At 46.2% G+C, this 13,161-nt stretch overlaps 1 protein-coding gene across 1 annotated transcript in view; it reads left to right on the forward strand.

Moving 5' to 3' along the window:
- Taf2 (TATA-box binding protein associated factor 2) overlaps window positions 1–13,161 on the forward strand; it is an 88,455-nt gene that overhangs the window by 9,813 nt on the left and 65,481 nt on the right. The window contains exons 4-10 of the mRNA XM_023702347.1: window positions 2,074–2,192; window positions 3,766–3,907; window positions 5,328–5,559; window positions 6,710–6,894; window positions 8,507–8,620; window positions 10,065–10,164; window positions 11,577–11,662. Of these exons, the coding sequence (XP_023558115.1) occupies window positions 2,074–2,192; window positions 3,766–3,907; window positions 5,328–5,559; window positions 6,710–6,894; window positions 8,507–8,620; window positions 10,065–10,164; window positions 11,577–11,662 (978 nt within the window). The remainder of the gene's footprint in view (window positions 1–2,073; window positions 2,193–3,765; window positions 3,908–5,327; window positions 5,560–6,709; window positions 6,895–8,506; window positions 8,621–10,064; window positions 10,165–11,576; window positions 11,663–13,161) is intronic.

Genomic DNA, 13,161 nt, shown 5'->3' on the forward strand with positions numbered 1-13,161 from the left:
GCCCCAGTGCTGGATTACAGGAGTGTGCCCCCAAGCCCAGCTGGGGTTTTCCTTTTTTTTTTGGCAGTACCATGGGGTTCCCTTTTGAATAAATTACGTGTGTGTGTGTTTGTGTGTGTGTGTGTGTGTGAGAGAGAGAGAGAGAGAGAGAGAGAGAGAGAGAGTGTTTGGGATTGAACCTGGGGCCTTGTGCATGCTATGCATACACTCTACCACTAAGCTATACTCAAGCCCCTTTTAATTTAATTTTAAAGATAACTAGGAAGGGGAGGGTAAAAATTTTTTAGCAATCTAATACTTTTTTTTTTTGTGGAACTGGGGATTGAACTCAGGCCCTTGCACTTGCCAGGAAAGCACTTATTCTACTGAGTCAGCTCCCCGGCCCCTAATACCATTGTTATAAATTTTAGTGAAAAGACATTCTAACCTGTACATACAATAGTCTTTGAAACTAAGGGTTTGCTAGTGAGGGTTTGGAGCCACTGGCCCTTTGCTCCATTGTTGGGATAGTCCAGACAGCTGTTTCAGAGACTGCAGGCTGCAGATTCCTAGAATTAAACATGTGCTTACTGTGGGACTCAGAGGACCCATTCCTGATGTTTGCGCCATAGAGATGAAGCTCGTATTCTCCAAAAACCTGTGCAGCTGCTCGTAGCAGCTGTGTTGTGACCAGAAGTTGGCCGCAGTTAGAGAAAAACAATGTACACAGTGTAATGCTGCTCATTTGTAAGGAGTGAGTTACTGATCCAGGTGACGCACACCTGGATTTGGGCAATAGGACAAGCCTGTCTGTGACTATTCGAGGGACAAGGTATAGCAACAGAGACTTCTGTGGGTGATGGAACTGACTGTGGTGGGTGGTTGCCTGAATCTTCACGTGTGCTGAAGTTTATAGAACTGCATACCTAGAGGACAGCAAAGTGGCTTTCATGGTATGATCACACTGAAAAAATAGGTGGTGTGTGCAGCCTCACTGTCACTGGCTGGGAGTGCAGCTCGGGCCCTGCTCAGCCTGCCCCTCAGAGGTGCTGACTTCAGAATGGCTGCGACATTTCACACCTTTTATTTTACATAGGGCATGGAAAAAAACTGTCCAGACACAGAGGTCTGTGTACTTCCAGAACCTTATGGTTGGTAGCTGCTATCCTGAAGAGCTGTGTTCTGTTCCAAGCAGTAGAAAGACCCTTGGCAGAGGGGGCCGCTCTGCCGGTTCTGAGAGTCTGGCGACCTTCTAAGCTGTCCCGGTTTCAGGATGCAGCCACAGGGCTGTCCGTAGACAGGGTGGGAGCTGGCAGTTTGCACGCTGCACCTTGCTCTCAGTCCTTTGGCTTTTCCTTTTGACTGACCCAGTGAGGAGATGTGATGTGTGTCCATGGCATATGGTGTTTTATGGAACTAAACTGCAAGGTTTTCTTTTCTCTTTCATGTGCTGGGAGACAGGCCACATGATGACAAGGCTCATGTTGCTGTAGTGCTGGCTGCTGCAGTGTTGCAGTGCCTGGGGCCTGGAGCTCCTGGCCGCCAGGAGGCCAGCACAGGCGTGGACTGGTGTTGCTCACTTCTTCAGGCCTCTGGTTTTGTCAAGTTATAAAGCCTTCTGAACCCTTCACATTTTGCCATGGTTATTTTCCAGTTTTTCATGTATTGCTTACATTTTACAGTGTAAGTACAGTGGCTTTGAAATTCCAAAATGGAATAAGGATTTTTTTTTTTTTTTGCTCTGAATGCCTTCAGGGCAGGTTTGTCTGGCTTCAGTTGTGGGGATCGAACCACAGCAACCTGAGCCTGACAGCTTTGTTGAAGCAGCCACTTAAAGAACTGAGCTAAGGGGCAGGCCCCCAAAATTCCAAAATGAATGAACGCTACAATGATCATAACTGCTTGGTAAAACATGCACCCACCAGTGTCTTTCTGGTTGTGTTTAATGGGCTCAGTGGAGCAACAGTTACCTGGCTTGAAATTATTCTTGTGTATTTTGTAGCAGTGCTTAGAAATGATCCTTAGCTGTTGGGGACATGCAGAGAACTCAGGGAAACACGTGGCCTGCTGTAATGAAACTTTCACTTCCTCCAGGAGAAACCTCAATTACTTTTCCAACGCGTATGCCGCTGCGGTCAGTGCTGTGGACCCCGACGCGGGCAATGGAGAGCTCTGCATCAAGGTTCCGTCTGAGCTGTGGAAGCACGTTGACGGTAGGCAACGCGACCTGACCTGGCTGCAGTGCGGCGTGGATTCTGGCCAGGCGGGCACTGGAAGCTGAAGGGCTCTAATGGTCGCTTCATGCAGCGCAGCACAGAGGGGTGGGACCTCTCTCGTTAGGGTGCTGGCTGAAGGGACTTGGGGCCAGGCCGTCTCACTGTTAGGGTGGGCTTGTGCGCTGCTGAGGATGTCATGGATGCGGGCGAGTGCCCCACCACGAGCAGCATCCTGGCCAACTTCACTGCTGCTTTCCAAGTGAAAGGTGTTTGTAAAAATCACATGGATGGGACAGTGTGTCCGGCTCTGAGAGCCTGTACAGTGGCATGATGAAAGGATCCTTAAAGTCGTCTCATCGTCTTTCATTTTACAGGACAGCAGTGTGGGTGTGGTGAGCGTGAGGGACCGCCGGAGCCCTCTGTGCTAAGCCTGGCAGTGGAGCTAGACTAGCTCCTGGCACCATCCCAGACCTCTAGGGCAGGTCCTTCCCATCTTCGTTCTCCTTGTGTCGAGTTGCAGCCCTTGATGTATCCTAAGAGTGCTCTATGTGCCCTCACTCTGAAAATTAGCCAGGATAAGAAGGGGAAAGAGTATGGTTCTGCTCCTCATGTCCGTGGGCCAGGGTGGGGGGCTGTAGACAGGGATCCCCCCTTCTTAAGCACAGCCCAGAGTTTCAGCAGTGCTTGTTCAGATGATTATAATATTGGGGGAATTAAATATTGCAACATTTTAATAAAAATAGCATTTTTTTTCTTTTTCTTTTAGAAGAGGTGTCTACAGAGTCTCATTACGTAGATCAGATTTGTAGTGATTCTCCTGTTTTCAGCCTTCCAAGTGCTGGGATTATAGGCGTGTGCCACCATGCCCAGTCTCAGCCCTCTCAGCACGCCCTGGGGGCGTGCCTGGGGATTGAACCTTGGCTGTTGTGCTCTGCCTAAGCAGGCGCTTTAGTCTGCTGAGCTATCAAGTCAGCCCTTTTTTTTTTTTTTTTTTTGAGATAAAGGTCTTGCCATTTAGCCAGGCTGGCCTAGAACTCACAGTGATCCTCCTGCGTCAGCCTCCCAAGTACTGGGATTACAGGTGCACACACCATGCTTGGCAGCATGTGCTTAATATACAGAAGTCATATTGCAAATTCTTGAGAGTCCTAATTAACCTCCCTCCCCTTTCTTTTAACTTCAAAGACTTATAAAATTAGAAGTTTCCAGGGAAATGTTACACTTGATCTCAGCCAAAAGGCTGAGAAGCGATCCAGGGAAGTGTAAAAGGAGGTAAAACCTAAAGTGTTGAGTCTGGCGTTGGGTGAGAAAGCCATAGGTGTCTGGAGCGGGACTGGGGACTTTGCCTTCAGACGCTGTGCTGTCACAGGTGCTGCGATGAGGAGTGCAGGAACCGGTGCTCCTGGGAGGGACAGCAGTGCGAGTAGGCTGGCTGTTGAGTCGGTGTGGGGTGAGAGACGACGAAGCCCCAACTGTGAGCTGTGTTAATCTAAAGTTCAGGCTTTGCTTCCCACCTTACACTCACTGTTACGTGGCCGTGGGCCATGCAGTGGTTGTGTGTGTTTTGCAGAGTTGAAGGTCCTGAAGATACACATCAACTTCTCCTTGGATCAGCCCAAAGGAGGCCTGCACTTCGTGGTGCCCAGTGTGGAGGGCAGCATGGCAGAGCGCGGCGCCCACGTCTTCTCCTGCGGCTACCAGAACTCCACGAGGTACCTTCGGAGCTCTTGGTGGTTTCAACTCATTTTATTTTCCCAGTGCATGTGTATGCAGTGTAAATTTGCACTTAGTGTAAATCAGTGTGAGTCTGATTTCCCCACACTCGTCTCCTCCATACCTGAGTCCATTATTCCCTCTAGTCTGTCTTCCTCTCCTGTCCCTCCAAGTGTAGCATTTTGAAATAATCATTTTACTTGATTCTTTTCTTAATTGCATAGTGAAGTCAAACATGTGTATAAGAAATGGCACAAATTTTAAGCTTCATGAATTTTTACAATCCATTTAATCTACAATCCATCTAATCAGGACAGCATTTTGTAGCAGCATGGAGCTGTCCTCCTGCTCCCACCAGCCACTGCCTTGCAGACTTTCCTGTCAGCTGTCCAGCCGCCCTGATGCCTGACGTGCCCCTGGCTCGTTATACTTGCTGTGGGAGCTGTGTGTTATGTTCTTTATAACTGGTTTTTTTTAACGTTGAAAGTGAGATTTACCTACATCTTCCTGTGTAATAGTCCACAAGTCGATTTTCATAGGTTTGTAGTTCAGTGCTGAAATAGTTTCATTGTGTGTGTTCTCACAGTATTGCCTTCTGTGAGCCAAGAATCATGTCTTAGATTCATTTATGTTTCCACAACAAGTATGGTAGTGGGGCTAGGGACATGGCTCAATGGAATAAGTGCTTTCTTGGCAAGCGCAAGGGCCTGAGTTCAATCCCTGGTTCCGACAAAAAAAAAAAAAAAAGCATGGTAGTGACTTGGCACATGATAGGACTGACCTAAGTTAATAGAAAAAAATAAATTTTATATCTGGCTTTGGCAGCATTCAGTTTGAATTTATACACTGTCGTGTACTCTGAAAAAGACAGTTTCCTAACTTTTGGAATAGATTCTGAAGATTAAATATATTTTATTTTAATTATTTTGTTTATTTTGTATTTTAGGGAAGGGTCTACAGGGTGTTGAGAGTCTCACTATTAGATTGGACTTGTAGTGTTCTGCCTGTTTACAGTTCCCAAGCGCTTGGATTACAGGCGGTTGCCACCACGCCCAGTCTCAATTGCCTTCTCAGCATGCCCCGGGGGTGTGGCCGGCCCTAAATATACTTTAATTTGTTTAGTTTTCTGAAATGAATGCTGAGAGAAAAACTGACCAGTATGAATATACAAGTAAAACTTCTTAATTTGGAAATAGGAAACTCAAGAATTGAATAATTTTTAGGTTTTAATCTGGAGGTGCCAGATGATGTTTTTTCTAAATATTGCTAAATAATACTTGGAAGTAGATTTTTGAATAAGGTTCTTTCAAGAAACAGACTAAAGAGTTTCATGGGCTGGATGGAGTGTTTCTGTAACTTGGATGGGGGCAGATGAGAGCACACTTCCTGTGTGTTCCCACATGGTCATCTTGTGCTTAGGTTCTGGTTCCCGTGTGTGGATTCGTACTCTGAGCTGTGTACATGGAAGTTGGAGTTCACAGTGGATGCCGCCATGGTGGCTGTGTCCAACGGAGACCTAGTGGAGACGGTGTATACCCATGACATGAGGAAGAAGACCTTCCACTACATGCTCACCATCCCCACTGCGGCCTCCAACATCTCCCTGGCCATAGGCCCCTTCGAGATTCTTGTGGACCCCTACATGCACGAGGTGAGCTGCAGCACTTGTCCCTGTCCCTGCCACTTGCCCTCGCACTCCTGACCAGAAGAGGGTTCATGCCCTACACAGTCCCCTCCTTTCCACTTAAAAATACTCAAATTGGTTTACCTATGTCTGTAATTGCAACATATTTCTTCCTGTCTTTGACTCATATAAGTACTGCACTTTGGAGCCCTGGACTGTCTAGGCGGTCCGCTTTCCTTTCCTACTTCTCAGGCTCTTGTCCCGTTTATAGCGAGCACCTCACTTCCTGTCTCCTGCATGAAACGTAACTGTGTGTTGTGCTCACAGTGGGCTGTGTTCCAGTTGCAGTCACTCAGCAGGTTGTCCCATGAGTTTGTGATGTGTGTCCAGGGTGAGATGTAACTTAAGAAAACCAGAATCACCATGTCTCTTGCGAGCACTTTGTATCCCCTGACTTCCAGTTAGTTTGCAGTGGCCCTCAAGTATGGTTGTGATAGCAGCAGAGGAGTCACTGTGCCCGTGGCACTGGTGCCGAGTAAATAGGCTGGTGTACACGGTGGTGCACGCCTGGCGGGTGCAAGGCCTGGACTCCATGCTTAGCGCCACAGAAAGCAAACCAAAAAGACAATGAAAAATGACTAAGCACTATAAAATGTGCAGCGTCTACTAGGTTAGCGACATAAGAAGTGAAACTATAATAAGCCTTGGGAATTTAATGTTGTTGTGCTTATCAGATGACATTGTATGGGGCTGGTGAGATGGCTCAGTGGTCTAAAGCACCTACTTAGAACAAGCTAAGCTAAGCAAAAGCACAGCGGCCGCGGTTCAATCCCCAGCACCACATGCCAGCCAGCCCCGCCCCCTGGTGGGCTGAGCTGGCCACACACACACACACACACACACACACACATAAATTTAAAAAAAAAAAAAAGACATTGTAATGTGGGACCAAACGTGTTTCCAGTGAGTCTAATTATTATTTCACAGTCTTACCATCCATCATGGATTTAACTTTTCAGTACAGTGAATATTTGTTTTGTAAATTTTTAGTAAAAGTAGTCACTAATTTTACAACAGCTTGTTTTTGTGGACTACTGTAAACATTTATAATTGAGGTATTTAGGCTAATGTCCCCAGAACGGTTCCACTCCATGACATTCCTGCTCTCCCTTTTCAGGTCACTCATTTTTGTTTGCCCCAGCTTCTTCCACTGCTTAAACACACCACGTCTTACCTCCACGAGGTCTTTGAGTTCTATGAAGAGATCCTCACATGCCGGTATCCGTACTCCTGCTTTAAGACTGTCTTCATCGATGAGGCGTACGTCGAGGTGGCTGCGTACGCATCCATGAGCATTTTCAGGTCAGTGTCTCCTCTAGCAAAAAGCACACTACATGGAGTCATGAGAGGAAGAGAAGTTGCTTTCATTCTGATCAGTTTTTTTAAAAATGTATTTGGTATAGGGTCTCACTATGCAGATCGGACTTGTGATCCACGCCTGGTCTTGGTTGCTGGCTCAGCGTGCCTGAGGGCGGGGTCCGCATGGCATGCGTTACCAGGCATTGAGCCTGGTCCTTGCTCTTGCCTAAGCAGGCGCTTTGTCTGCTGAGCTATTTTGCCGACCCTATGATCAGTTTTAAGTTGGACTTTTTTCTTTAACTTAGATGTAGACGTTGTAAAAAACCAAACACCTAGTGTTTTTAAAATTCAAAAATCTGGAAAAAACATGAAAAAAATTTTGACGTAACTCAAAACACATTTTCATGCAGAACTGATGCTAGCATTTTCCCTATTTTTTTAGTCTTTTTTCTATTTGTAAGTTTTTTAAAAATGAATATTATTATTTTGATATCTAGTAAGACTAAAGTTTATTAATGTGATCAGAAATCTGTGGGAAGAATAGATTGTGAGCGGATTTGGTTTTGGTGGTGCTGCGGTTTGAAGCCAGTGCCTTAATGTGCTCGGTAGGCACTGTACTGCAGAGCTGCATTCCCAGCCCTTTTTTTATTTAATTTTGAGCCAAGGTCTCCCTGGGTTGCCCAAGCTGGCTTTGAACTGGCAATCCTCCTGCCTCAGGCTCCCTAGGAGCCTGGATTATGGACACACAGGCATGTTCTACCCAACCCCTCCGCTCCTGCTCATTCTTTTTTTTTCCCCCCCAATTTTACTGAGAAATAAATAGCAATGAGACAGTTTCAAATCTGATTAGTGGGACAGTTTCAATAATTAATACATTGCATATTATTGTCTTAGTGGTTATTCATTGTACAAGATGCAGACATGGTATCCTGTCCACAAACACTATTAGTACAAATCTTTCTATTCATTGAATTAAGAGAATGTACCCGCATATCTATCCTAACTATTTTGAATACACAGATGCAAAATGGTCATTTATTTGTATCCCCTCTTTTTGTTTAGTTTTGTCAGAGAAGGGTATTCCCTTGTCATTTAAATATTATAGGTGCATGAATTCAGCAAAATATTCCAATGTAGTCCAGTCCTGCTCATTCTTTGAAAGTCTCAGATCTGTAAGTTTTATGTAAGATGGAGGCGTAATACCGCCCCTGCATTTTCTAGGGTGGTGTTGGGAAAATCCAGTGGGGTGATCTGCTTAAAAGTACATGATACAGCCAAAAAGTTGGTGGTTATTACTAAGATTATTGACATTAGCCTCATTGATTTAGGTCAGTGTCTTATGAATGTCACAGCTTCTGCTCCCTTGTCCTGAAGTTCTGTGTGTTGTCCATGTGCTCAGTGACAAATTTTGTCTTCCTTGCTCTACACAGCGGTTGCTAAGATTGTGACCCTAATTCCGGCTAAGGGTAAAAGCTTTAGAAACCTCTGTGGAAGACTTCTGAATTTTGTCTTTTGTCTAACTTAAATTCCACTGTTTTTATGAGTGACTGTTTTCTTGGCTGCATGATTGTTTACTCCTTCGTTGTAATTAGTGTCCTCGCCTTGTGAATTCCAGTACGAACCTTCTGCACAGTGCCATGATTATCGATGAGACCCCTCTGACGAGGAGGTGCTTGGCTCAGTCCTTGGCCCAGCAGTTTTTTGGATGCTTCATCTCCAGAATGTCTTGGTAAGTGAGTGGTCTCCACGTTCACAGCTCCAGAGAAGAGCAGCCAAGGAGCCGCGCATTCATTTTGTTTTCCTTTGGCGGGAGATGACCTTTACCGGAGTTGCAGATACCTACTTTGAAGGACAGTATAGATATACGTAGAATATATGGTGAGATGGCTCAGTGGTCTAAGCGCCTGCCTGGCCAGCGCAGGGACCTGGGCTTAAACTGTGGTCCTGCATGCCACACTGGCCCTGGGACCCCAGGCAAGCCATGCTGGAAACCGAAACCAGGCATGGTGGTGCACGCTTGTAATCCCAGCACTGGGAAGGCTGAGGCAGGAGCATCAGTACAAGTCTGAACTGCACCAAATTAAAAAAAAAAGAGGTGTATGAATTTCAGCCTAACTTTTTGGCCATAAAAACAGAATATTTCTGTAATATATCATAAAAATCAGATAAAAATTCTGATAAAATACTTTCCAATAACTGAATGTGCATAACTTGAATGTTTGGAGAATTATCCATCTGTAGTGTTCAGAGCAGTTGGAAATGTCCGGGTAACGCTTAGGGCAAACTGATTCCCTGCAGTATTGATGACAGTACAGGGATTTGCTTGCTTGTTTAACTTGAGATGAATTTAAAGAAATACGTAAGACTCCCTTAAGATGGGAATTTCTGACTGTGGGATTCTTCATACCATTGGTGGCGCCTGCAGCAGGTGCATGCGTGAGCCCAGTCACCCCGGCAGCCCCACATCAGATAACAGTTGTTCTTTGTGCAGTTCTCAGGTTAACTGCAGCGTTGGCACTGTGCATTAAGTGAGTGGGCTTGGGGTTGTAGTTAGCGCACTTGGCCTCTAAAAGGGTCACCATCACCACTTTATGCTGTGTATGCTGTACAAACATTAGCTGCTTTTTTCTCATGGTGGCAGGGACAGCCTCTTGATTTGTAATTTTCTTTAAATTACACAACTATCAAAAAGCAGTGTCAGGCCTAACTAATGGATAAAGGGATGACAGTGTGGATAGGCAAATGGGTGAGCAGGGTCAATGGCCTTTTTTCCAGAGAGATGAAGAAAAACACAAGTAGCAAAGTTTGGACTTTGGCCTCTGCTGCACGTGAAGCTCAGGACCTGCAGTGCAGGCATCTCTGTGCAGCAGATGGTGCCAGTAGGAGAGGTGGCACAACCCCATGGGTTAGCCTGATGCGGGCTCAGTCTCATAGAGAGCCGGGTAGGAAGGCACAGTGATGGGCCAGCTAAGTCATCACTGGTCAGTCTCAGGCCCTTGCCAAGGAGGGAGGTATACACACCTCTGCTGTGTCCCCCCTACCCTCGAGGGAAGAGTCCATGATCTTCTACCTCCGAGGCTGGAGAGGTAGAAGCAGTGGGTACAGAGTGAGGCCTTGGACTCTGGTGCTACAGAAATGTGTAGGTAATGCTCACGGTTTGAGTTTTTGCCTAGGTCTGATGAATGGGTGCTGAAGGGGATTTCAGGCTATATTTATGGACTGTGGATGAAGAAAACGTTTGGTGTGAATGAGTACCGCCACTGGATTAAAGAGGTAATCCCAGGTGCATTTGCCTACGCCTGTGACACTGAGAGTTAGTGCTCCTGACTTCCTCTTCTCTTGTCCTTTCCTTTTAATGACTAACATTTTTTTTTTCCTTGTAAAATGCAAATTGCTACAAAGGCAAGTGACTGGCTGTATGCATTTTCCTTTCTTTCTGTATTATTTTGTACTGGCAGTCAAACCCAGGACCTTGTGCTCCTAGGCAGGCACTTGTGCCACTGAGCTATCTCCCCAGCAGTTGTGTGTTTTCCCTTGTTGGGGTTGCTCCTGCAGGATTTCCTTCCCCTCAGGAAGAGAATGCTGAATGCTGGCCAGAGTGCTTGGTAGATGTGTGCCAGCCCTCCTCATGGGCCTGGGTTCCATCAGTGCTGAGCTTTGCGGCAAGCTCGGCTTCCCGCCTGCATCTGTGTAAAGCACGAGGGCAGCGCCTTCATGCACAGAGCTCGGACACAGCCCATGTGGGTTGTGCATGCCCCTCTGCTCATATAGCTGCTGATTATGTGCTCATAGCCCTGTAATGTGTCTGTGTTCACTTCTTCGCCACCACTTTCTCCACTACCACTTTTTCCGTCGCGTAAAGATTTGGTCAAGAAGTTAAAATCCACTGTGCTGCATGTCCCATTCTGGCCGCACATACAGCCTTGTGGTCATGTGGTGCTTAGATCGATGCTTCCTTCTAGGTGGAAGCTTCCAGCTTTAATGTGCGCACTGAACAGACCCCCTCTGTCTGTTCTTTTTTCGTGTTTTACATCTTTTGTTATCTAAACATGAGTTCAGCCAGAAAGTTAAACAGCTCGAGCCATGAAGGGCTGCAGGCATCCACAACTGTAGGAACCCGTTCTGCTTTTCAGAAGAAGGAAACCTAACCTACTGCTGCTCCTGCCGTCACCCTCCTGCAGCAGCTCATAGCTCACCTGTCATCAGGGTCTTGCAGATGAGAAATGGGGAGTGGAAGATGACTGCCCGGCGTCCCACTGTCCGCAGTGCTGGTCACTGCCTTTCCATGATGCAGCTGTGTTACTTACTCAGGAATTTCCGGCATGACTGTGCTTTGTCTATTTTTTGTAGAGAAGTCTAGAAAAACTTAAAGATGATGGACGCTTGTGCTAACTTATCCCCACTAGTATTGTCACTTGCCCACGTTTCCAGGAACAGGACCTCAAGAAGGGAACAGCAGCATCGGGCAGTGGCAGCTGGGGATGAGGATGGCGGGAGCCACAGGGCTTTTAGCCTCTCAGGTTCTCAGCCTCAGCCGCCTGTGCTCTTGGCTGTTTATTGGGCCCTGAGTCATCTAACACCCTGAGAACTTTTCTGTTGGAGTCCAAGAAAGAGTATTGTGTAGTTTACTTCTAAAACTTGGTGTATAAACAAATTTTACTGACTTATTTTTGAATCTTTTTTAGGAACTGGATAAAATAGTGGCATATGAACTGAAAACTGGGGGAGTTTTATTGCATCCTATATTCGGTGGAGGAAAAGAAAAGGATAAGTATGTTTACTGTTCAGAGGTGATGTTGTGAAACTTGTCCTATGGGACTGCCCTTCCGTTTGTGGTGGCCAAACTCAGAATAGCACTGTCTTGTTTTGCCTTCATTGGTTTACGATTTTTAGTGCATGAGATGCTGTGAATAGATTTAAACTAAAGAAGAAAACTTAAAAGTAAGGCATTTCTGTTTTTTGTGTCCCTGTGCCACTGTATTGTACTATTCTCATTGAAATTCATGAGATGGACATGGGGACACATGCCTGTAGCCCAGCACTCTAGAAAGCCGAAGCAAGAGGATTGCAAATTTGAGCCCATTGTGGGCAACTTGGGAAGTTGCACTGTCTCAAAAATTAAAAAGAAGGGCCAGAAATTTCCCTCAGCACAAAGGCCTGCCTCCTGGAGTACCACAATAGATCGATAGGTAGTTGGATTTTAGACAGGCGCTATCACTGAAGCTTCTACTTAGATAATTTCAGCAGCATGAGTGCGTAAATGACTATGAGTTGAATTCAGTGGAAACTTTCCTTTGGTTTCCCCGTTACTTCATGCTGTCAGCAGATTTCTTGGTGCACTCTCTGCATTGTCAGGACCTCCAGATGGCTGCAGGTGTTAGCCCTTTGCTATTACACAGTGCATGTGCCGCACATCAGGACATTTTCTGTCATGATAATCGTCACTCGCTAGCATTAGCTGCCCTGGTAACCCTTTGTGATTCAGGAAAAGCGGTTTTACCACAGCCAGTAGGATTGGCTGGACCAGCTGCAGTGCTCAGAAGTGCTGCTGCGGCACCAGACGGGGGGAAAGGCAGTGGCCCTCCCGGGGCAGGAGTTGGGCAGGCTTGGATTTTTCTCCCTAGGAGGACCTGACATCTCCTTGCTGGGCGTGTGCCACCTTTGTGGTGCTGTCCAGTCAGGCAGTGGGGCTCAAGGAGCCTTGCCTTGCACCCAGATCCTGGAGTGCCCCCTGCAGTTGCTGCACAGAGCTGAATATTTACCCTGAGCACTGGGCCATGGTGCCACCCGCTTTAGTGTTCCTCATATTTTCTGTTTTAAAGCTTGATATGTGAAAGCATGTACACCTGCCCCTTGAAGAAGTGCCAGGCAGTTTCAGAGCATGTGGACTGGAGGAAAGACTCTGCTTTAGCCCTCTTACCACCTTTCGCCCTGTCTGTTCCTCCCTGTGGAGAGAACTGTGACTATAAATTTGCTATATTGTCCTCTATACTGTCGCAGTAGTCACCTGGCTGGGCTGGGGTGCATCTGTGAACCCAGCGCTCAGGAGGTGGGGCCAGCAGGATTGTCTGGAATTTACAGCCAGCCTGAACTATCCGGCATTACCCTATCTCTAAAAGGCAAATGAATACATAATACGCCTTTATGTGTATTTGGCATTTTAAAAATGTAATTCAGTTCTATAAATACTACTTTATATTTTGTAAAATCAATTTGAAGCAATCCTTGTGACTGTACATATGCTTCATTCTTTTAAGTACTATATAATAT

The sequence above is a fragment of the Octodon degus genome, unplaced genomic scaffold, assembly GCF_000260255.1.
Source record: "Octodon degus isolate 3935 unplaced genomic scaffold, OctDeg1.0 scaffold00148, whole genome shotgun sequence".
NCBI lineage: Eukaryota > Metazoa > Chordata > Mammalia > Rodentia > Octodontidae > Octodon > Octodon degus.